Source organism: Phaseolus vulgaris, chromosome 5 (assembly GCF_000499845.2).
Source record: "Phaseolus vulgaris cultivar G19833 chromosome 5, P. vulgaris v2.0, whole genome shotgun sequence".
Lineage (NCBI taxonomy): Eukaryota > Viridiplantae > Streptophyta > Magnoliopsida > Fabales > Fabaceae > Phaseolus > Phaseolus vulgaris.
The window spans coordinates 7,615,536-7,640,655 of record NC_023755.2 but is presented as its reverse complement, the minus strand read 5'-3'; the positions used below and the strand labels follow the sequence as shown (position 1 = coordinate 7,640,655).

The window sequence follows — 25,120 nt, the reverse complement described above, 5'->3', positions numbered from 1 at the left end:
GGTTTCTTTACCTTTTCCTTTAGAAACACTTTTCTTAGTTTTCTTTTAATAAAGAAACTTATTCTACTTTTGTTTGATGTTTACTATAGATTGATGTTTGATCCCGAAAGAAAATTATAAATCAAAGGTTGTTGTCATTGAGCATCCTGCAGATTTGAAGACAGGTCATTTTCAAGAGGGAGGCTATGATGAAAATATCGAGTCACAAAATCATTGGCTAAGAGGATAGAAGAAGATGAAGCTTTAAGGAAGAGGACTTTACATTGGAAGAGTAGAAACACTAGAATTTTTTATTTTTTTTCTTCTTAGTATTGTACAAATTGTATAGGTGTATTTTCTCTTGTATTTCTTTTAAGATTTTGTAGAGTGAATGTGCACTTGGCTCCCAAAGGGGGAGTTGAATGGAGCCTGAACTCAAATTGCAAATTGAAAGACTATACAAAACAATGTCTAATAAGCAAAGAGAAGAGAAAAAGTACACAAATATTTTATATTGTTCATCCTACCACTTGGGCTACGTCTAGTCCTTTTAAGCAAACCACTAAAGATTTTTTCACTAATGAGTTTCAACAACTCTCCAGGAACAAATATTTTACACTTATCCAGGTACAAGTATTCTACGACTACCCAGGTAAATCAGTTTTAATCTCCCATAAGACTAAGACCTCTCAAGATAAGAGAAAAATAATCTAAAAGAGAAAACAATCAAAGTTCATTAGGTATACTTTACAAAGTGAAGAACTTACAAAGGATAACACACAACCCAAATCATTAGACATTCTATGTAGCAGATATAATCTGTACAAACCAAACTTTCTTTCACACTCCACAAATTGTATTTTTCTTGATGTTCTTGTATATCATTTTTCTATGTTTCTTGTTCGTCTTCTAGATCCTTATATAACTTTCAAAAAGACGATTGTTGAAGCTTGTAAACTGCACTCCATCATTTAGCCGTTAGACGCTCCAAAAGGAAACTCTTGAACTGAAGATTTCTTGCGAGTCTAGAGCATGTGTTGTAATTTGAATACTTTCCATTATTGTATGAATTTGAATGTTGAATCTCTAATTTCAAATCTTCAGGATTGCATAAATCTCTCTCTGCCTTCATCATTTTCTGTTATGAGGATTTCTTACCTGTCGTGTGCATTTATATGATATAGTTGCTCTTTGAAATATTTTTATATTTGTATGATGTTTAACGTTGAAGCTTGAAACTTCAGTATTTGAACTTTCCATAAATCTCGTATTGCTCTTTCATCGCTTACTCATATTAAACACACTTCTGATATGAAGATTTCAACGCGTTTTGATCATTTCTTGAACTTTTGAAATATTTCTATATTTATATATCTTTAATCATTGAAACTTGATTTTTCTTTTCTCAATGTTTGTACAAATATCATACTATACACCTTCATTTAATTTCCGTTAAATAGGTTAAAAGAAAACTTTGATTTTTATCTTACTTTGTGTCTGTAGACAATTTTGAAAAACAATTTGAACATTATATTCAATAATAATCATAATTAAAACAAATAGGTATCACTTCAACGATATTCATTTTAGTTTCAGAATTATAATTTGAAAACCCTTCTATTCCAAAAAACTGTATTTTTAAAAACCTTCTAAGTTTATATAAGTTTTAGACGTTAAAGATAATCAGACTTTAACTTAAATTTATTTTTCAAAACTTAATTTCAAAATCATATCTCTTTTTTCAAAAAAAAAACCGTCACGTTTAATACTGTGTTTTCAAAAAACTTTCCAATAATAATTTGATTTTAATCGTTAAGGCATATAAGTACATAAAATAATTTATAATTATTCTGAAAGATATATTACGTTAAAAAATTATCAACACAATTAAGATATGTAATTTTTGAAATGTTTCTTTTATATTCAAAATATAAAAAATTTCTAGAAACATTAATCAATATGTTCTCATAAAAAAATTGTTTTATATAATTTAATATTATTAAATGGAGTTTGAAAATATTCCAGAACTGTTATTTTATATTTTGCATTCTGCATTCTGAAGTATATATTTTGTATTCTGGAAAAATACATACATATTTTATATTTTAGAATTCAAAATATAAAAAAATATATCTAAAATATAACATTTAAAAACATTTTTTTTAGTTTCAAATTGTCCATTCTAAAATATAAATTTCAAAGACTAAAATTAGATTTTCAAATTATATTAGAGTACCTTTTTAAATTATTTAGGTGTAGAACTTAAAGCCCTTCTAAACCGAATCTCATTACATATCTCCTTATCTGATATTGAGATTGTATCATTACTTTAGGAAGATGACCTCACATGAATAATACCACATTGTTGTAAAAATAAAGATATTAGATAAATTTAATAAGAAGATATTTCATTTATATATATATATATATATATATAGATAATTCGCATAGTAAACAAAAGTTAGTTTAATGGTTAATTCTTTAGGATCCATATACTCAACAAAGGCGTTTGAAATTGAAACACCAAGTAAAGCAAACCCTTTGAACGTAATAATTTTTGTGTTATTCACAAAAAAATCTTATAATAGTGACTAAATGCATCATGTACAAAGTAAAAGAACCACATTCCACCAATGTATAAAAAAATACATGTCCTAGAGGACAAAGATCTTATTTTGCACAAACTACAAAAAATACAAGAGGAAACTGTAAATGATAAAAAAACATGGTGACAAGCACAAATCTATGACGTGATTCAATCAGAAGCAACAATCCAGGACCCAGCAGCAACATAAAGCAGCACAACTGCAAGTAAAGAAGGAAAAGAGATGTTAAAAGAAAACTTTGGTGCATGTTCCTGATATGCCAGAACTATTTGAAAGGTTCAGAGTGTGTTTTCACAGTTATGATCACTTACCATCCTTTCCAAAATCCATCACCCTTGCTCCTGGTTTCCTCTGGAACCCTTTGTGGAGGGTACCCTACAGTTGCTGGTTCATCCTTGGAAGGATATCCCATAGGTGGTGGGGCACTAACATATGGAGCTGAAGAATAGGCCTGAACCTGTGCTGGATATGATACTGCAGCATCATAATAAGAAAGATGTTCATATTTCCACATAGAAACTAACAAATTAACTTCAACTTTATCTAAAAACTGGTCTGTGCTGCCAAAATACAACATTATGCAGTAAAAACTTACCAGGGGCCTCTTGCTGATTGTTGAAGTGATTCATGATGAAGATGATGAAGTTACTAGCAAAGGGTTTAAGAGATTGTGAAGTTGGAAAGTATGAATGAAATATGCATGTGTAGTGTATATATATATAGAGATTTATGTGGAGCTATGGTTACTTAATGCGATGGAAAAGGAAATTACGTGTGGGAAATATAGAAACGCGTTGAGGTTTTTATTATAAAGAAGAAAACGAAGATGGGTTTTGCAATATGAAGGTTCTGTGCCAGATGGGTTCTTTGGGGGTTGCCACGAATTATGAAAAGTCTTTTTCGTTCTATGTTGTTCCAAATTCTCAACTTCCACGCGTAGTTTTGTCTCAGACATAAATGGTCTTTGTTGACTGCGCGTCCTCGTCATTGGTCTTTTTTTTATGCACTTATTTCACATTTTGCACCACATAAACCTATGACTCAAAGGATGTGCCTTTTTTAAAAGCAACTCAATATTTATGGATAAGGCAACATCTTGCATTCTTTCTAAGATTGTTTGTTCCGAACTTAAGTCATGCAGAAACAAACTTCTAGTCTAAGGTTTAAGAAAATGAGGGTTAATGTTTCGTTTCTAAGTTTAAGTTTGTTGTTAAAATCAATAACGTATCTAAGATATTATTTATTTTGGAATTTAAAATTCTCTCATAATTTTACTTTTAAAAAATATCTTAAAAAATTATATAAAAAAAATTATGTATTTAAATACCTTTAATTTCAACTCCTAATCTATCTAGACTATAAAACGTATTGGATCCGTTTTGATATTTTCTTTTAAGGAGTTTCTTCTTGTACTCCTACATTTTCTTCCTGTACTCCCACAATTTTATAAATCTCAAAATTGAACTTCATCTTTTATTTGAAATCAAGATCTGGTAGTGTGTTACGGATTCATCAATCTGGAAGTAAATCATGTTGCTTTCCGGATGAGGGGTGTTCCAGAAACAAAGTTTGCATAAATTGTTGATTTCCATATTGTTGAATCTAGAAACCTAATTTCTATTACGGATTGGTGGATTCGGAATGATATTTTTTAATTATAGATTTCTGAATCCAGAATGCATATTTTGAATTATGGATTGATGGATCCGGAATGGTTTTTTTAATTGTGGATGTTCTGCGTTTTTTATTTTGGATTAACATTGTTATTCATGTACTACCAGAAGCATCAATCTAGAAGGTTACCGGACGCGTCAATCCAAAATTTTACCAGAAATGTTTAATTTATCGAATTTTGTTATCCAAAATCTAAAAAAATAAATATACAATTTTTATATAGAAACGATTTTCTCTTTTACACAACATTGTTGTGGGTGCATGAATAAAAATGTAAAGATGCGGGAAGAAACTGTCTTTCTTTTATGGGAAGTTTGGTTGGATGGAGAAGAGGGAACATATATAGCAAAGAAGTTTTATTTTATTGAAGACAAAGATAAGAGAATGGAGAGACGTAACGGAGAGAAAAACTTGTGTTTATAAAAAAATAATATATTTTTATATTTCTTTTAATTTATTCTAATGGTTTGCTTTCTATATCCTTAGAAGCATTAAGGTTTGTAAAATTTTCAATACGAATACTAATTTTAAGATTTAGTAAACTTTTTAATTGGGTATTTGCAAAAGTGAAATGTATATAATGTTAAAATATATTAAAATTAACTAAACCAGAAAAAGTTTATTAAATATGAAGTGGTATCTAATAAATCTTAATTAAAAATGAAAAGTGTGTTGTTAACATTTTTTAATTTTAAAATATGAATTCTTTCTTAAAAAGAATAATGATGACATTAAAAATATGTTGTGCGTTTCTTCCATTACCAAAAATGTGTATGATTTTAGTTTTAACTCTTCAAATTACCTATATTATTTTATAATATAAAAAACTTATTATTTTCTAACTTTGTTATTTTTTTAAATGATTGATTTGTTTTGAAGGCTTTTATATATATATATATATATATATATATATATGTCTATTACTATCAAATTGTAATTGTAAGTGAACACAAACTCTCATAACCCTTGTTCTCGTTGGCTAATCTTGGATGGAGGGCTTCGTTGGCTAATCTTGGATGGAGGGCTTCGCTTCTGATCTGTCTCCTCCTGGTGCACTGAAATTACGCTTCGTTGAGACAGATGAGGCTCTACCTGTTGATCACACTCCAACGATCAAGTCAGTGAGAACATACTAAATAATAATTAGTTTTAGTCTCTAGTACTCAGAAATAGTCTCCCTCTACTGAGGGTCTCAAGCCTTTTTAATAACTATCTCTTTAACAATTTTCTCTTAAGAGAATATACTCTCAACTGAAAGCATAACAAAAACAACCACATGCTAACAGGCACCACTTATCTTCAGGTGCTAACAGTAGGAAAATATTTTGTTTAACATGTGCACCATTATTTAACAGATAATATGATAACAGATAAAATATCTCTTTATCTTTCTTAATTACCTTTTCTGGACTGACCAACATTTGGGTCGAGCTCACGACCCACCTCTTAGGCTCAAACACCGAGCAGGCCTTCCCCAAATACTTGGACCGAGATGACGAGCTCCTTTCCAGTACACAAGCCTCCCAAGCTCAAGCCAAGCTTGACTAGGCGAAGAGACTTACGAGAATATAATCTCAACTGAAAACATACATAACAAAAAAATATTATGCCTACGGGCACCTTTACTCACGGTGCTAACAACAAAAGAGAATCTCATGCACCTTTATTCACTGGTGCTCACTACTTAACTTATCATATAGCAAACTAGCTCAAGTATAACAACTACTATCACACACATGCGGACACTCTATTACTTACACTAACCCATCTCTACCTCTTAAGCATAAAGTAATAAAGATTACAAAAATGCAACTTAGGCAAAATCTAAGCATGAAAAACCGTGGAGTCCTCAATTAACAAAGAACTAACCTTTTGATGAACTATATGCCCATAGCTACGACAAGCCTATGCTCACTCTCGACTTGCATAGGTGTATCTCACAAACTTGGCTCGGGGCCATATATCTTAATCTCACCAAGCTTGGTTTCGTAGAGTGCCTACTCGGCTGATCATTTGATCATTCACTCGACGAGATAGCCCGACTTACCATGCACTAAAAAAAACTTAACCATGACCTCTGCTTGCAAAGCGCCTATAACTCGTTCTTACGCTGAGTTAGGTCGTCTTACCGTACCTCAAATCAAACAAATTAACCATAAAACGTTAAACCGCAGAGCGCCTGTACTCAGGTAGTCGTACTGATACCGAGCTAGGTCGTCTTACCATGCCAATTACCTTACCTACAACAGCTTTACCCACATGGCACCTATGCTCGAGTGGTCGTACTGACCCCGAGCTAGGTCATCTTACCTACCACTAGGTAATCATTTTATACACAGGGCGTCATACTCAAGTGGTCATACTGACACCGAGCTATCTTACCTGCCCATGCTCGATTAACTCAACAAGCAAATTACTCCCACAAAGTGCCTATACTCGGGTATACGTACTTATACCGAGGTAGGTGATAACACTAGTGCAGAAATGTAAAACAACGACCCTTTATTTAGTGGGGCTTTGCGCTTAAACGCATTTGTAAAAAATGCGGTGGCATTTTTGAAATTAAATTGTTTTACAAATGCGGTTGTAGGGTAAGACCGCATTTGTAAATCAATTCAAATGATTTACAAATACGGTCTTACCCTACAACCGCATTTGTAAAACAATTTTACCCTAAAAATTTGAAGTGCGCCACTAGTTTCACTTTCACTTTCACTTTCCTCTTCTCCGCTCTTCGTTTCAACGTTTTGCGCTCAGTTCAGTTTCTTCTCTCTGCGTTTTGTAAGTTTCAGTTTCACTCATTCGTTTTTGTTTTTGTTTTTGTTTTCGCATCATTCATTATTCACTTCGTTGCCATTGTCATTTTCGTTTCCTTACTTCGTTTGTGGCACTTAGGTTACTGTTCCATTGGTGTTCGTTGCTGTTTTCCTGCTCCGCCACCGCCACAGCTTCCGCCGCCGCCTTCGCCTTTGTCTTCCACTCCGATCACCATCAAGCTTCTTCACGACGGAAAGGTTGGTTTTGTATTTAATATTTATTTAATATTTTGAATTTATATTTAATATTTTGAGTTTATATTTAATATTTTGAATTTTTATTTAATATTTTGAATTTTTATTTTTTGTATTATAATATATATTTAATTAATAACTAATACAACTTGGAATTTATAACTAATAACTAATAATTTATATATTTCTGTGTATTTTGAATTTTTGTTTATTATAATTTATATATAATTTAATAAATTAGTTACAGAAACAATTAATTTATATATTATTATATATAAATTTGTATTATATAATTTGTATTTTCTTAAATTTATATTTATATATATGTATTTAGTTAGTTGTTAATTACATTTTAATAAAAGTTTTATGTTATGTTAGTTATTGTTACTTTTAGAATAGAATTATCGTGTTTGGATTGAGTTCGGGGTGTTCGACCCTCGGCAAATGTGTGAGATAGAATAGAATACTAATTATTAGAAAATCCTAACTATTCCAGAATATATAATGGATCGAGGTTGGATTAATGTTGTTCGTATAAGTGATGAGTACGAAAGGGGAGTAGAGGAATTTATACAATTTGCGCAGCATAACGCGATTATTAGTGGTCATGATGGAGCAAAGATCAGGTGTCCGTGCGTTAACTGTTTGAATGGGAGGATACTGGATGTGAATATCATGAGGGAACACCTGCTATGTGATGGGTTTCTTCGATCTTATACAACTTGGACATGGCATGGTGAATTATTAAATTTACCACGTGTTTCCGTAACTGAAGAATATGTGGGTTCTACCATGGATGAAGCAGTACACGATTATGGAGATGATGATCGATTGGAGGACATGATTCGTGATGTGGGAGCTGAGTGTTTTGCAAAAGCGCATGGATATGAAAGTATGTCAAAAGATGCAGAGACTCCTTTGTATCCTGGATCAACTAACTTCACACAGTTGTCGGCGGTGTTAAGATTGATGAATTTGAAGGCAATAAACGGATGGACTGATAAAAGCTTCACGGAATTGCTCCAGTTGTTGAAGGATATGCTTCCAGAGGGAAATAGTCTACCTAATCGTAATTACGAGGCCAAAAAGATTCTTTGTCCAATGGGTATGGAGTACAAAAAGATACATGCATGTCCTAATGATTGTATATTATACCGGAAAGATTTTGAATTGTTGAAAAGTTGTCCGAGGTGTGGGTTATCACGTTATAAGTTGAAACAAAAAGATGATGATTCTATTGATGACATGGAAAAGCATGGACCCCCAATGAAGGTTATGTGGTATCTTCCCATCATTCCAAGGATGAAGCGTTTGTTTGCAAACCCAGATGATGCTAAGAATCTTAGATGGCATGCAGATGAGAGGAAATGCGATGGCATGTACCGAAATCCAGCTGATTCTATTCAATGGAAGAAATTTGATGATGACTTTCCAGAATTTGGTAAAGAATCAAGAAATATCCGACTTGGTTTAGCTACAGACGGAATGAATCCGTTTGGTAATATGAGTACAAATCACAGTTCATGGCCTGTATTACTAGTTATTTACAACTTACCTCCTGGATTGTGCATGAAGCGAAAATACATGATGTTGTCTATGATGATATTCAGTCCGAAACAACCAGGGAATGATATTGATGTTTATCTAAGTCCCCTGATTGAAGATTTGAAGTTAATGTGGGACCAGGGTGTCGAAGTATTTGACGGATTTACTAATGAAACTTTCAAGCTTCATGCCATGTTATTTTGCACCATCAATGACTTTCTGGCATATGGTAACTTATCAGGTTATAGTGTTAAGGGTCACAAAGCGTGTCCAATATGCGAAGAAGACACTACTTCTCAACAATTGAAACATGGAAGGAAAACAGTATATCTTCGGCATCGGAGGTTTCTTATAAGTCAACATCCTTACCGGAGGTTGAAAAAAGCCTTTAATGGACACCAAGAGGGTAGTGGTCCACCAACTCCATTAACCGGTGTTGAGGTTTACGAAAAGGTAAATAACATATACCACACCTTCGGTAAGTCAAAAAAAAAGTCATCTGTGACAAATATTTGGAAGAAGAAATCAATCTTCTTTGATCTTCCAGTAAAAAAAAAAGTCATCTGTGACAAATATTTTGAAGTCAGACATTGTATAGATGTAATGCATGTTGAGAAGAATGTGTGTGATAGCTTAATTGGTACACTTCTTAACATTAACGGGAAGACGAAGGATGGTCTAAATGCTCGTTTAGATTTGATTGAGATGAACATACGCGACGAGTTGGCACCCATAGAAATGGGTAAGCGTATATATTTGCCCCCAGCCTGTTACACAATGTCAAAAGATGAAAAAATTAGTTTTTGTCAATGTCTAAAAGGTGTGAAAGTGCCACAAGGACATTCCTCAAATGTGAAGAGCCTAGTGTCAATGCAAGATTTGAAGTTAATTGGGTTGAAGTCTCATGATTGTCACATCTTGATGCAACAGTTGTTGCCGGTAGCTATCCGTGGGATCTTACCAAAAAATGTTAGACATACCATAACCCGTTTGTGCTCATTCTTCTCTTCCATCTGTTGTAAAGTCATTGATCCCTCAAAACTAGATGAACTTCAAAATGAAATTGTTGTTATCTTGTGTGAATTGGAGATGTTTTTTCCTCCGTCTTTTTTTGACATCATGGTTCATCTAGTTGTGCATCTGGTAAGAGAGGTTAGATTGTGTGGACCAGTGTACTTAAGATGGATGTATCCTGTTGAGCGGTATATGGAAATTTTGAAAGGTTATGTGAAAAATCATTATCGTCCAGAGGCTTCAATGATTGAAAGGTACATAGCTGAAGAAAGTATTGAATTTTGTTCAGAGTACATGACAAAAGCAAATCCAATAGGTGTTCCAGCTAATTCATGGCACCACAGGCGTTCTACAAGTAAATGTTTACGTGGTGTGAATATTGTAAGCAAATATCGATCAGAAGTCTTGCAAGCACATTTGTACATATTGAATAACACAGATGAAGTTGTACCATACATAGAAGCTCATAAAGCCATTGTGAAGGCAAATAACCCAAGACAAGCAGAGAAATGGGTCTTGATGGAACATAATAGAACTTTCATGCCTTGGTTTAAAGATGAGGTGTTCAAGGATTCAACGACATCAGAGACCTTGACCTGGTTGGCTGTTGGATTGAAGTTTGATGTCATCTCATGTACAGCGTACGAAGTGAATAATTGTATATTTTACACGAGTCCATGGATGAAAAGAGTACAGTTCAAAATTCTGGTGTTACTCTTGAAGCCGAGTCAATGCAGTTTTTGACTTCGAAAGATACAAATCCAGTACTTGGATCAATGGCATACTATGGGTTTATAGAAGAGATATGGGAGATTGACTACACTAAGTTTTTCGTTCCAGTTTTCAAGTGTAAATGGGTTGACAATAAAAGTGGGGTTAAAATTGATGATTCAGGATTCACACTAGTGGACTTTCGAAAAGATAGGGTATCGAGATTAGCCATTTATAATGGTTCAACAAGCATCTCAAGTTTTCTACGTGAAAGATCCTACGTCAGAACATTGGTATGTCGTTTTACACGGCAAAAAACAAGGGGAGACCATAGATGATATTGAAAATGGTGACCCCTGTTCATTCACACCAAAGATAATTAATAAAGATGACGATGTAGTTGATGATGTACATGCAACCCGTAAAGACCTCAGTGAAGGAATTTACATATGAACTTTCAACCTCCATGCAACCTGTAAATAAGCATTTTTTATTTACATTTTTATGTATTATTTTTATAAGATTTTAATTCGATGCAGATTAACTAATGTTTGTTACCTAATTTTTTTAACAGAGACATGGATGACGATCAGACCCCAATCAAACCTCGATCCGGACGAGGCAGCAGAGGACCTACTAGATTGAAGCGTCTCGCATTGAGACGTGCTGCTGGTGAGAAGACACGTGTTGACATTGACGTCAACACTGGAGTGGCTTTTGGTCCTAAGGCAGATGAGTTTATGAGCTATCTTGGAGTTGTTTCTCATGAGAGGCTCTCCATTCTGATTAATTCATGGGATGAGGTGTCAGAGGTCGACCGGAACATGATCTAGGAGGATGTTCTGGTAAGCTTTACATTTTAATATAATGTTTTTTAATATTCATTGATTAATTTTAATTTGCTGATGTTATTTTGCAGGCAAACTTTGAAATTCCTGATGTGGAATCGCTTCGATCAAAGATTATATCCAATATCATACTCAAATTTCGTACCTTTAAGTCAAGACTGACTTCGAGATACATTTTTGGCGACCTTAAAGACAAAAATCCATGTTTAAAGTACCAACATATTGATGAAGAGACATGGCGTCTTTTTAGAGAAAGTCGTGAAAATGAGGCTTGGATGGTAAGTGAAGTAACCTTTTTGTTTATATAACATTAATAAGTTTATCTTATTTACTTCAGTTTGTTTATTTCAATTATGACAGGATCGTTGGAAGAAAGCTCAAGAGATAGCTTTGAAGAATCTTACCCCGCACGTTATGTCTCGTTCGGGGTATCGAAAACTTGAGCAAACACTGATGGTGGAAAAGGAGAAATCTCAACAGGGGACGTTGTCTGAGAATGTGGAAACAGAGGTCACTTCTCCTCCATCACCACCTTTTCGCCATGTAAAATGGAAGAGAGCCCGAATTAAAAAGTCGGGTGCACCAAGTTCTGAGCAATCCGGGGTTATAATCGAAAAAATTGTAAGTTATTTTTGTTATTTTCATTTTTTTAAAGCACTAATTATATTAATGATTGAAAATATGATTTTTGTGTACTCTTGCAGGATTCCTTGGAATCCGACGGTAAATTTGTTGCTGAAGGTCGTCACGATATCCTGTTTGAAGCAATTGGATGACCTGAACACTCTGGTCGTGTTCGTGCAGCTGGACAAGGGGTCGGAATTAAACTATATTTTGGAGTTTCAGAACGACAACCATCCTCCTCCTCCAAGAACGAAACTCACCTGAAGAAAGTTACGTGAAGAAATAATGGAGGAGATGAGAAAGGAGACTGATTTGATGTGGCTGGAGATGAAAAAGGAGAATGATCGAATGCGACAAGAGTTTCTATCGCAACAAGTTTGTGCTGAGCCGATTGAACCCCTTGTTAGTCCCACTCCCAAGAGCACAAAGGGGAGTTGTGCGGCTCCTCCAACATCAGGGGATAATATCAATGGGCAGACGGAGGATTGTGAGCTACTGGTAGTGGGCGACAAACTTCCTCGGGTGGTGGCACTTGGAAAAGTCTATAAAAACGCCACCACCTTACATAACGTTCCTCTCTCCCCTGATGTGGCGAAGGTAACAGTTGAAAAAGTACGATTTCCTGATGCTCGTGTTCCACTACCTTCAGATGAGGTAACCACTGTGGCCGATGCATTTCAGACATTCGTTGCCTGGCCCAGAGAGCTCATTCGATCTATGCCCGAACCTCATGTAATAATTTTGTTTCATTATATTATTTTTTATTTATATTTATATATTACATATAATTTAATACAAATGTTGTTTATCTTGTAGAAACCTTTTCACCCACCAAGTCCGGAAAAGAAGCATGAGGTTCCAGTTGACGATCCTATAGCTTCCCTACGTCTCATTGCTAGTCAGATTGGCAATGATCTTTTTCCAGTTCCGTGGGATAATACATTTTTCAAATAAACACTGAACTGCCACTGATGATTTACAACACAGATTTATCAGAATTTATATCTGGGAAACAGGAGCTCAATATAAGTATAATTCAATTTTTTATGATGTAAGTATCTTTACCTATTATTCAATTTACTTTATGTTAAATTATTATTGATTATGCTTTAACTAAAAACTTGTAGGTTTTTGCATAGAGTCTGTATCACTGAGGGGAAGGAAAATATGTATGGATTCTTAGATCTTGCATATACTAATCCCGTTGGACCAAACTCATATGAGACTCAAGCATACATCACTAACACCCTGGAAAAAGAGGGAAAACAAATTTATTTATGCCCTTATATTAATGAGTAAGTTTAATTATATGTCATCAACTATTAATATTTCATGTTTTAAATATTTACTAACTCTTTTCATTGATGATATAGGCATCATTGGCAGTTACTTGTCTTATCAATGGTTGATAAGACTGTTGTGTGGTTCTGTTCCCTACACAAGAAGATTCCCACAAAATTTAAGGATATCATTGATACGTAAGTATAGTATAAACTTAACTTTGTATGTTACTAATTAACCATCTACTAACGAGGTTTTTTGTATTAACCAGTTCATGGCGTGGATATAACATCCTAAAAGGTCGATCCAGTTCAAATAATTTGAACTACATAAGAATAAAGGTTTGTAATTTTTTTCTTTCTCTATTATCATTGTTTATCAATATACTAACATATTACTTTTTATTGAATTATAGTGTAATAAACAACCAGGAAGCTATGAGTGTGGCTATTACATTATGCAATGGATGATTACCATTATAAGACTAGGTGTTAAAACTGGTTGGAAAGAGGTACTATATATGTTAAATCATTTTTATAATTCTTGAACACACACACACACACACACACACACACACACACACACACACACACATATATATATATATATATATATATATATATATATATCTAAAAACTAATTTATGTCAACTTTGCAATGCAGTTATTCACAGAAGAAACACCAATGAATGAGGAAGGCATTTCATATGTTAGAGATTCTTGGTCCACATATTTCATTAATTTTTATAACTCTAGCATAGGTAAACAATAGTGGTTTTATTATATGTAATTTGATCACTTGTAAATGTACATTTTGATGATTTCAATTGATTACTATATTTCTGTATTTGTCTGGCTGGGTTTGATCATTATGCAGGTTATTAAATTATATGGTTTCTGCACAATACAAACTGCACTTAAAAAAAAACACTATTTACAAATGCGGTCATTTACCAAGACTGCATTTGTAAATGTGAATTCACTATTTACAAATGCGATCTTGGTAAATGACCGCATTTGTAAATGTGATTTATGAATGCGGTTTTTACCAAGACCGCATTCATAAATCCTAAACTCCTAACCCTCATTCCTCATTCAGAATAATATACAAATGCGGTTATTTTAAGTAACCGCATTTGTAAATTCCAGATTTACGAATGCGTGCTGATCAAATGCGGTTCTATGACCGCATTTGTAAATTTAAAATAGCCGCATTTGTTTTACATTTCTGCACTAGTGTAAGTGCCTAATTTTCGTAATATTTCATATTAAAATATTGGCACTTATGAGTATTAATTGCTAATTTACATATAAAATCATCCATAATTTATGAATATATATATATCTTTATACATTTTTTATGATCTTTAATTGAATAAGAGCATTTTATTTCCAAATTTGGTGTTAATTGCAGGTTTCTAGGGAAGAATGGAAATTCAGACTAAAGAAGAATGATATATGCTAAAAGGAGAAAATTGGAAGGCTCATAACACACAAAAGAGAGAAAAAAAAGTCCAACTTAACAAGGAGAATGGAAGGTGCTAGAAGTAGGCATGGCTAATTCTACCCTTTGGGATTTGGAGTAATCTGCTCAAACTCTTATGCATTGAGGTGACATTTAATGTGATATAGTATTCCATTCTTGATTGATTATTGGTATTGTTATTTTACTTCTAAATTTCTGTGACAATTGAGAATCTTAAATCTGACTGAAAGGTATTTTTAGAGTTCTGACCTAAACAACTATACTTAACATATTTGAATGCTAGAAATAGACTTGAAATGTTAATTGCCATTAACGTTCGAGTGTGTAGTTGATTTTATAAATATGCGAGAAATTGATATCTAGGAAACATTTTTAAGAATTTTATATGCGAGATATCAATATAAATGAATTTTCTACGGGCATCAATTTCGATCAAAGAACTTAATGTTGACATGCTAATCAAAATACATGAGAGTGAGAGAGATAAAACTTAATCCCTATTTTTCCAACTTGAAGCAATCAATTTTTTGTATGTTTTCTTATTGATCATTGCCAACACAATCAATTTTCAACACTTTTTTTATTGTTTTGTTTTATATTTAGTGATTATTGTATTTGATAATTCATTGTTCCTTGTGGGATTGATATCCATCCTTAGGGACAATTATTACTTCTGACAACGCAGTGCACTTGCCGTAGAGAGTCATTAGTAGGTCGACTTATCTGTGCTTAAAAGTAAAACAAATCAATTCCCCATGGCGCCTATACTCAGGTATACACAGTTCACCCGAGGTAGGTCGACTTACACAAGCTTAAATAAATCAACAAACAAACAATTGAATTACAAATAAACACACTTACATAGACTTACACCGAGCTAACTCATCTTCACAGGGCGTCTATACTCGGATGACTCTATTCATTCCGATCTAGGTCGTCTTACCATGTGCTAAAACAAACAATTCAACAACAAATTCATCTTCACAGGGTGCCTATACTCGGATAACACTATTCATCCCAATCTAGGTCATCTTACCATGTGCTAAAACAAACAATTCAACAACAAACTAATCCCACAAGGCGCCTACGGTCAAGCATACATACTTATGTCGAGTTAAGTCGACTAACCGTGTGCTAATTCAAGTAGATCAACAAAACTAAATGCATCATCTTCTAAGAACAAATTTATCATTAGGTGACCTCATTATAAAACTCATTCAAGGAAAAAAGAACATCACCTTAACCATCACATTGTTCAAAAAGAAAGCATTAAACAAGAATATTTTAGCTAAAATACACTAACTAATGAATAAATTAATGAATAGAAAGGGAATATTTTTAAAAAATTAATGAATAGAAAGGGAATATTTTAAAAAAATTAATGAATAGAAAGGGAATATTTTAAAAAAATTAATGAATAGAAAGGGAATATTTTAAAAAAATTAATGAATAAATTCTTTTACAATAACTAAAAATGAAATTAGCTCTAAATTATATTTTTCCCTCATAGCTTTAAATTATACTTATCCAGAATGATTCTAACTTATATTGAATAAATCATATTTATAGTATCATTAATAAATTTCTCTGTAAAAAAAATTAAGCAAAAAATATAAATTAATTTTCAGAAATTAAATTAATTTTTAACATAAATTAAAGTTACCAATTTTATATTTACAAATTAGATTAATTTTAGTTTATAAAATAATTATTTTATTTTCTATTAAAAATGTTTTAAATAAGAGGAACCAAACAGATTGGACTGTTTCTTTAAATGTAATAATAATAATAATTAACGGAAACATAAGTATATCCTATTTTTTAAAGTTTGTTGTGTTATTTTTTTTATAGATGCTAGCAGAAACACAGCCACAATGTTGTATATCCGTGTTTTCTTTTTTACTCAACTTTCACGATGATAGAAATAAAAAGGAAAAAAATAAAAAATAGCAGGTAAAAGAAAATTGATGAATTAATTAAACAACCACTTTGTCTTCTTCTTCGGTTTGTGTATCTCTTTTTTATCAAATTTTTTCTCTTCTTCCATGGCTAGTTTTGGGATCGGAGAGTGTGATAATGTTCACGTTAAAGTTAAGATTGACTTGATGGTAGATACAAAAGAATAATGATTTTGAAGTGAAGAGAGTGATTAAGGATGAAAGTTATTTTATTTGATATGTAAGATTTGGTGTGAAAAAGTGTGAAAACGTGTGAGAATGTGTTTTCTCTTTCATAAACAAGACAACAAAAAGGGAGCTTAAAAAAAAAGACTTTTTTTTTATATTTTATCTTATCTCTCTTTTTTAAGGAGGGGCTCTTATTGAAACCTAGGTTGGCAGTTCCTAGCCCCCCCGCCGTCCGCAATGAAGGAAGCACTCCACTACCTTCGAGAAAAATAGAACCCAAGCGGTCTAAACCCCGGGACGGACCCCAACCGAAAGAAAGGTACTAGACCGACTAACGACAAGCGAGATAAAACACCTGAGATATATTCTTCTTTTTTTTATGCACTATCTTTCTAAGATGACTCATAGACCTTTACATATTCGAATTCTATATCATTGATCATTGATTCGAAGCTCGAGTACGGTCTGTGCATCGTTTTCTTTTCCTGTTGTTACCATTCAATTTTCTCTCAAATTTGGTTCAATTTGAGCGATTTTCTTGTCATTGCACTCCAAAAGTACACACCTAACAAAGCAATGAAAGATTTTTTAGTTTTTTTTTTTCTTTTATATGAAATTTTTGGATCCTGGTTTGCGGGCAAAGCTTTTATGCTTATCGTTGCTTTGATCTATTAGATATTACATAAGTTGAAAGTTTGGTAATTTGTATTTAGTTTATTATTTTATTTTTTTCAACTTGTTTGTCCTGAAAGACGCAGATTCAATTGATATGGTGATAAATTCTACAACTTCCAATATACAACCATTGCATAAGGCGTTTGATGAACATGAAAGTTACTCTAAACTTGAAATGGGAAGATCTTGAAGAACATTACCATCTGCATTATGTTTTGACATCGTTTGCTGCTCCAATTTTTTTAAGCCTTAATCTTAATTTTGATAACATTCAACATTACACTCAAGTCAAATCAAAATTTAATATTAAAAAAAATAAAATGAAAATATAAAAAATTAATATAAAATCTTAATAAAACTATCAGTGGTGCACTTGTATAATTTACATGTCTTCTCATATAATTTAATATTTATTAAAATTACATGAATACATAAATAATTAAAATGAAAAATGTGGATACACAGGCACATGAGTGTCAATGTTCCCGCAAGTCTATACCTATATATAAGTGTTCCCGCAAGTCTATACCTATGTATAAAGGGGATTCCCCACTATAACTGCTCTCAAATTTTTTCTTATTTTATCTTTAGATTAATATTTGATTTTATTTCAGTATTTTGGGCATTACATCATTTCTTATTTTAGTGTTCCCGCTAGTCTATACCTTTATCTTTAACTTTAAGTGTTCTTTGACTCTGAGGGACATTGCTGAACTCTTTGGTGAGTATTTGTGGTTTTAATTTGATTGCTTCCATGTCAAACTCGCGGTGCCTCTTACGTCCTGGATCTCTCATTGGCTTCCTCTCCTCTTAGTGCCTTATAAAATGAGACGCGTCTCTACTTCGAATTTGGGAAGTGTAAGGAGGAGGAAGCAATGGTGGTTGTTGTTGTTGTAAGGGACTGAGACGGGTGAGAGTAGGAGAAGAACATGGAGCGTGAAAGAGGAGGGTTATGAGCATTTTTTTTCTTTGGAGTCGAAATCTAAAAGAGAAAAGGAAGTGGATGTAACTACTCCTTCGTGAGAAGTGGATGTAACTGGTGAAAACTACTTATGATAAGGAAGTGGATGTAACTGGTGAAAACTACTTCTTCTAAGGAAGTGGTAACTCATGAAAACTACTCAGTCGAATGGAAAATGACAATATAGTCATTCAAAATCTCACGTTTCCTAATATTTATTTCTCTCTCATCAAACAAACACTCCCCTCATTATATGCAATTAAAAATAAATTATCTCTTTCAATTTAAAATCGTTGCTCCATTTATTTCAAATATTTTATAAATTTATTTATCTCTCATAAAATAGACACTCCCTATCATTATGCAATTAATTTTCAAAATAAATTATTTCTTTCAATTTAAAACAGTTGCTGCATTTATTTCAAATATTTTTTAAATTTATTTCTCTCTTATAAAACTGACTCTCCATCATTATGCAATTAAGTTTCAAAATAAATTATCTCTTTCCATTCAAAACGGTTGCTATATATTTTTAAAAATAAGAAATGACGCAAGCCCAAAATATTGAAATAAAATCAAATATTAATAAAGTTGAGAGCAGTTAGAGTGGGAAATTCCTTTATATATAGGTATAGATTATTGAAATAAAAAATATTATTAAATTGTAAAAATACTTTTATTAAAAATAATTATAAAAGTAAATATTTTTTATTTTTTTGTAAGTAATTTTTTATCATATTTTTTTATGGAGAATTATATTAAATTTTAAAAAAAGTAGTTATTTAAAAAAATTGGGACTTTTGTTTTTTTTCAAATTCAAATTTTTTTATATTTTTTAAAATTCAAATTTTTATTTTAAAATAAATAATCATTAAATTTATTATATTTTAATATTATAAAAAATAAAAATAAAAATAAAATATGTAAAAAAAGTAAATATGTACACTAAAAAAATGTATAAAAAAATCTGTATATAATGTTATAGATAAATGAACGAAGTTAACATTAATACAGCGACACCCTTACTCTGTTCATTTCCCTATCTGTTTCGTAAATATCTCTTTTTTTCACGACAAATGCTACCATCCTCCACTGTCCTGTCTCTCGCCGGTGCCGGCACCGTCGTGATGGTAGCTTTTTCCGGCGAACTGGGTAATCTCGAAACCAAGTGTTCTTCCCGACCCAGAAAGATTTTCAGCCGTTCGTGCATAAAGGAGCTTCCTTTACAGCAACACACCATCAATGGTTTCAAATCCAAGAAGCGAAACTCAGTTTCGAGCTTCGCACTCGGTAAAGAAACCGAAGACAACTTTTTCTCGGTACAATAAATATTATTCTTTGCAATTTCCCTTTTTTTTTAAATTGTTGGTTAATTTAATATATGCATAATAATATCATGCTTAAAGTGCAGTTACAGTTTGGATAACATAGCAGCACTTTATAAATCTTCTGGGTTGAGTTTGAATTTTGGGTCCAAGGGAGAAAAAGACTTAGATACAAGTATTCTGTCTTGTTTGAATTGGAACTTTACCTTATTAACTAACAATATGTTGATTACCAACCTTTATTATGACAATTAGTGATGTGAAACTCCAATTTTGGTTGGAAAACATCATAGGTACCTAAGGAACAACTAAGTTTTGTCTTCTCTGAAGATTGAGGTATTGAAAATTTGAAAGCTTAACTTTATATAATGTTGACTTAGGCGTGCAATTACTTACTTTGAAGTTTTCAATTATATAAATTTAGTACCCCTATTTAACCCTGATTTTGTTGGAAAAAAAAAAAAACTGCTTTCTGAGGAAAAAAGAGAGGACTAATCTCCATGTCCTTTATCTTCGTGACAACAAGTGAACCTTGTCATCTTCACCACATTTCTTTTTCCATTCCCCTCATCACTGGTGATCCAAATATGGTGTTAAGGAGGATTATGTAGGAATTTCATTCTGTTGTTATCAATCTTTTCTTGCTTTGGTTGTGTTGATTCTTTGAAGCAATGCTATTCATCACTATATATTCAAGTTTTGAAAACAGTGTACCTTATGAACTCACTTGGATGTTAACTGCTAAAATTGAGAATATAGAATCCAGTGTCTTTTATAGGACTGTTTTACACAATTTATTTATTTGTGTGCTGAATGGATTTATAACATCAAATTTCAACTGACTCCCTTTCTAATGAAATTTTAAATACTTCTGTAAAGCTAGTCATGTGAATTGCGGTCGATGATCATCATTAAGGGCACTTAAGTAACAAAAGTTGTGTACTTTGCAGGATGTAAATGAAGACACAGATGACATGTATGACGATTTAATTAATAAGTATGGAAAAGTGGTATTTAGTAGAAAAGACAAAAAGCCTGCTAGCGCAGAGATTGATGATGATGCTGAAAGCCTGTCATGTAAGCTGAAAAGAAGTTTTATCAAATAATTTATCTCCACCTTGTTTACATTACAATCTGTCTTTTCCAACCTTTTGGATTATATCAGGTTTCTTTAAGAAGATTCGTTTGTCAGATTATCTGAAGGATGATAAATAACAGAAGAATCTTGTAAAGCAATTTAGGAATAACAATATTAAAAGTATGCAGGTTGATTTGTATAGTTTATAGGTAGGCATATTACTTAGAGATTGAAAAATATATATACAATTTTTGGAGGTTAGGCAGTGATAGAAACTTGGTTATTATGGTGTGCTTAAGTCACACGTTGAGTAATATGGAATGTTTGGTCGAGTATCTAAGTGTTTTGTTCTTCCCCACTTAATTGCTATCTTTTGAGGTTGAGTTTCCAAGTTTTTTCTAGTACTATCAATTGGTATCAAAGCTAGTCGTTGGTGTCTCATGAAGGGCTACCTACGGTTGGTTCTGACCAACATGGAGTTGAATGAAGTACTGTAGAATGAAAGCAGCGATACGTCAGCTCTTATGAGTGGTGCTATAATAGGAACTTGGGTATTATGGATCTTCGGTGATGTATTGAAATGCATGGTTCTTTCCCCTTAATAGCCTAGTTTTTTAGGGTGTGTTCCCCATGTACATAGATACATATGCAGCTGTAAAACATAAATTTCTGGTAGAACAAGGTTTTGTATAGTTGTCTGGCAGTTTTGTAACATAAATTGAGAATAAAGGTGGGATAAATTAATGCAGAAGAAACTAAGAATATTCTGCTGTCGTGGGGTTGTAAAAGGAAGTGGATACCCATAAATACCCTGATCTGCCTTCACCTTTGGTGGGTGATTGGAGCCTCATTTAAATAAACAACCTAAGCTCCAACTTTGTTACTGGACTAAGCTTGTTTGATATTTTGAATTGTTTGACATATCTATATGTTGATGAAAGATTTTTATTGATATGGTTGTTTAACTGATAAATGTAATTGTTTCCATGTGTGCTTGTGAACAAATCATGCTACTTAGCATGCCTCCATGGCCCCTCTCCACCATATTCCTGTTATGCTTTGATTGGGCCATGCACTCAGTTCTATGTCATTCTGACTTAATTGATGAGTAAGTAGATTCTGTTTGTAAGAATATTACTTCATATGTGTGAACACAGTTAATCTATAGTTTTAGAACATTAAACATATACAAAGAAATTTTCCTGGGACAATTTTAATTTTATTTAGTACTTGAGTGAATTTTCTTTGTGTGTGTTTCTAAGTAGAAAATCCTCTCTTCTAAGACCTAATTTGTAAATATGACTTCTCAGTTAGGTGCATTGCTTTTTACTTTTTTTTTAATTGCTCTGTACCATGGAATCCATCTGTAAGATCATGTTATTTTTTTCCTGAATACTAATATAAGTGTGTTCAACTGTTAGAAAAACTAGTTCAGTTACTTTCTGCTTATACAAAACTATTTAAAAGAGGGAGAAATATACCGAGCCTCAAGTACTATCTAATTGTTAAGTGTCATATTTATAGTTGCTGTGGAATTGGCTACGGTTGCAAGTGAGGTTAAGGCAGCAGATATTAAGGTCTTGTTTGTGAAGCCACTTGTTTACTGGACCCGATTTTTTATCATAGTTACAGCATTTTCTCGTCCCCAGATCGATGCTATCGGGTAAGGAGGGCTTTGTCATTGATATTTTATATTGAGAAGGCAAAGTTTGAGAATCTCATTTTTTGTTGATATTGCATTTTAGGTCTAGAATGAGAGATCAAGCTGAGAAGAAATATGGAAAATTTCCAACAGGAGATACAAAACCGAACTCATGGACCTTGTTGGACTTCGGTAAGTGATTTTAAATTATAATAGCATAACCTGCTAATAGAAAAAAAAAATTATCAGTTAAGAATAAAGCTTTACGTGCCAATGCCATCGCATTCCAACCTCCCTTTAAACAGGTGCCATGTAGTGCTGCCACTCAAGTTGTCCCAGATGGGTATTATTTTACTAAAAAACATGTTTCTTAAGTTCTATATTTTAAATTTCTACCCAGTTTCTTTTATGATGAAAAGAAGAAAACTTTTAGAAAGGGAGGAACTGTATTTTCTTGAAGGATAAAATATCCACTTGAAAATTAACAAAGAACAGAACCTGCTGCAGAAAGCAGGAGTACATCAATACAGTAAAGCCCTTTAATTGTCTGCATTTACCCCGAAGAAATCCCTTGAAGTTGGCTGTTGCACTTCAACAAGATGTATAAAAAATACACCTGCAAATACAAAACTTGTTAAATACATTGTACTCCAACATGATGCATAATCAGAAGCCTAAATACAGCATACCTAGAGAAGATTCTACCCTCTTTGATCCCACCACAGCCGGTTTAGCCAATCACCGAAAAATTGTGTCCGAATACAAAAAGCCTATATAAATGCACAGCTCAAGAGTTGACTTGGCCTATGCGTGTGTCAGTCAATTAATTAATGGAAACAGTTGCTTCACTAGTTCTGGATTAGGCTTGGTTTGGTAATCTTGTTAAGTACTGTCTGATCCTGGTTGGCCTTGGGATTGTTTATTGGTTACAGGTGATGTTGTTGTACACATCTTCCTTCCCCCACAAAGAGCTTTCTACAATTTGGAAGAGTTTTATGGTAATGCAACACCAGTGGAGCTTCCTTTTGAAAATCAACCACCATTTCGCAGTTGACAGCACCTTTGATTTGCTGGTAATTGAGAAAACTCAGGATGATCAAGATATTTATGACCAGCTTGGAGAAGTCCACTAATCACTGTCAGCTTTGGTTTGTTCATGAGTTATCAGCAGGAGACTTTGAGCATTCTTTTAGCTGGGATGAGAGTGGAGAATCACTCAATGGGGAAGCGAAAAGGCACAATTTCGCTGCATTCGGAAGTCTTTTTTCTGAATTTTTACATTAGAGTGGTAATTCCTCTAAAAAATCTTTTGCAAATGGGAATAGAGACAAATTGTTGATGCCTATCTTGAAATTTTATATCGGCTAGTTTGATTAGGTAGGGTTTGTGAAATCTTGTATTCTTTTTCTTCTATATTTAAAACAAGAAAGAGGACAAGAAAATGATGATTTAAAGGAACCTTCTACTCTTCTTTTCCTATTTCTTTGGACTAAAAGGTAAAATTTCCGAATATTTTATAATAGTTATTAGAGTGATCTTGATCTATGTATTTGAAGGTTGGTAAACGAGCAAGCTTAAAAGTTTGTGAAGTTGGTTAAAATTTTATTGACTTAGCAAAATCATTAAGAGAACAAGTTTTGTTACCTGTTGCAGGTTTCAAGTAATTAATACATTAAGGGTTCTTTTGGTAGTTAGGATATGATACAAGGAAAGGCTAGAGAATATAATATAAGAAAAGCAGGATAAACGTTAATCATATCTAATATTTGTTATGTATAGTGACAAATACTAAATAATAATAAGTTATTGTGTTGAATGGTAGTATAGTAAAGATGATGGTGATGATTATTTAGTAATGACAACTATAACAAAAGTAGTAATATATTATGATAATAACAATTTAGAGAATGAAAGTAGTAGTGATTGTTATGATAACCATGGTGATATATTTATGATAAAATAATAATTTTGATAATGGAAGTAGTAATGATTGTTATGATAATGATGATGATGATATTGACAATCGCAAAAATAGAATGGTGACAACACAATGATAATTATTAAGATGACAAAAAAGTGGAGATGATGTATATAAGGTTGGTGACACCAACAATAAGGGTGGTGAGAGTAGTTACAAGCATGAGAAGGATATCAAAAACAAAAGATAATGATGACAAAGGTGTTATACTAATAGTAGTAGTAGTTCTAAGGAAAGTAATTGATTGGTCTGAATGGAAGGAAAATTAAAAAATTATATTGTATTAATGCATTAAATAATTGATTACAAATATGATATTATAATTATCTACTATATCCTAATTATGAAAGGAAACCTAAGCAAAAGACTTAAAGCTTTAAGGTATTATAACTATTCAAACTTGTTGAGGAATTTGATCAAGACAAAAAAACACTTCAATAATTCCATTATTTAGTTGAATGAACTGAAAATTAGTGTTGCATGTGACTGAAGTGACATAATTTTATCTTTGAAACAAGAGGTGCACTGAAAACTGAAGTAAGAATTTGACTCAAACC

General features: G+C 32.6%; 2 protein-coding genes across 2 annotated transcripts; one reads left to right on the top strand and one right to left on the bottom strand.

The window, feature by feature from the left end:
* Positions 1 to 2,519: 2,519 nt before the first annotated feature.
* Positions 2,520 to 3,340, bottom strand: LOC137835056 (protein CYSTEINE-RICH TRANSMEMBRANE MODULE 9-like). The gene is made up of 3 exons (XM_068643393.1): positions 3,181 to 3,340; positions 2,897 to 3,059; positions 2,520 to 2,784 (listed from the first exon to the last, which is right to left on the bottom strand). The coding sequence occupies exons 1-3, from the start codon at positions 3,212 to 3,214 to the stop codon at positions 2,739 to 2,741; spliced, it is 243 nt and encodes an 80-aa protein (XP_068499494.1). The 5' UTR covers positions 3,215 to 3,340; the 3' UTR covers positions 2,520 to 2,738.
* Positions 3,341 to 19,533: 16,193 nt separating this feature from the next.
* On the top strand, positions 19,534 to 24,064 carry LOC137835053 (protein Iojap, chloroplastic). Its single transcript, XM_068643389.1, has 5 exons — positions 19,534 to 19,859; positions 20,816 to 20,942; positions 22,468 to 22,606; positions 22,689 to 22,777; positions 23,518 to 24,064. The coding sequence occupies exons 1-5, from the start codon at positions 19,617 to 19,619 to the stop codon at positions 23,637 to 23,639; spliced, it is 720 nt and encodes a 239-aa protein (XP_068499490.1). The 5' UTR covers positions 19,534 to 19,616; the 3' UTR covers positions 23,640 to 24,064.
* Positions 24,065 to 25,120: the final 1,056 nt, after the last annotated feature.

Coding starts and splice junctions, on each gene's coding strand:
- LOC137835056 (XM_068643393.1), bottom strand. CDS start 3,214: ATGAATCACTTCAACAATCAGCAAGAGGCCCCTG. Junction 3,060..3,180: donor CAATCAGCAAGAGGCCCCTG/GTAAGTTTTTAC, acceptor ATGATGCTGCAG/TATCATATCCAGCACAGGTT. Junction 2,785..2,896: donor GATGGATTTTGGAAAGGATG/GTAAGTGATCAT, acceptor CTTTACTTGCAG/TTGTGCTGCTTTATGTTGCT.
- LOC137835053 (XM_068643389.1), top strand. CDS start 19,617: ATGCTACCATCCTCCACTGTCCTGTCTCTCGCCGGTGCCGGCACCGTC. Junction 20,943..22,467: donor TGATGCTGAAAGCCTGTCAT/GTAAGCTGAAAA, acceptor TCATATTTATAG/TTGCTGTGGAATTGGCTACG. Junction 22,607..22,688: donor CCCCAGATCGATGCTATCGG/GTAAGGAGGGCT, acceptor ATTGCATTTTAG/GTCTAGAATGAGAGATCAAG.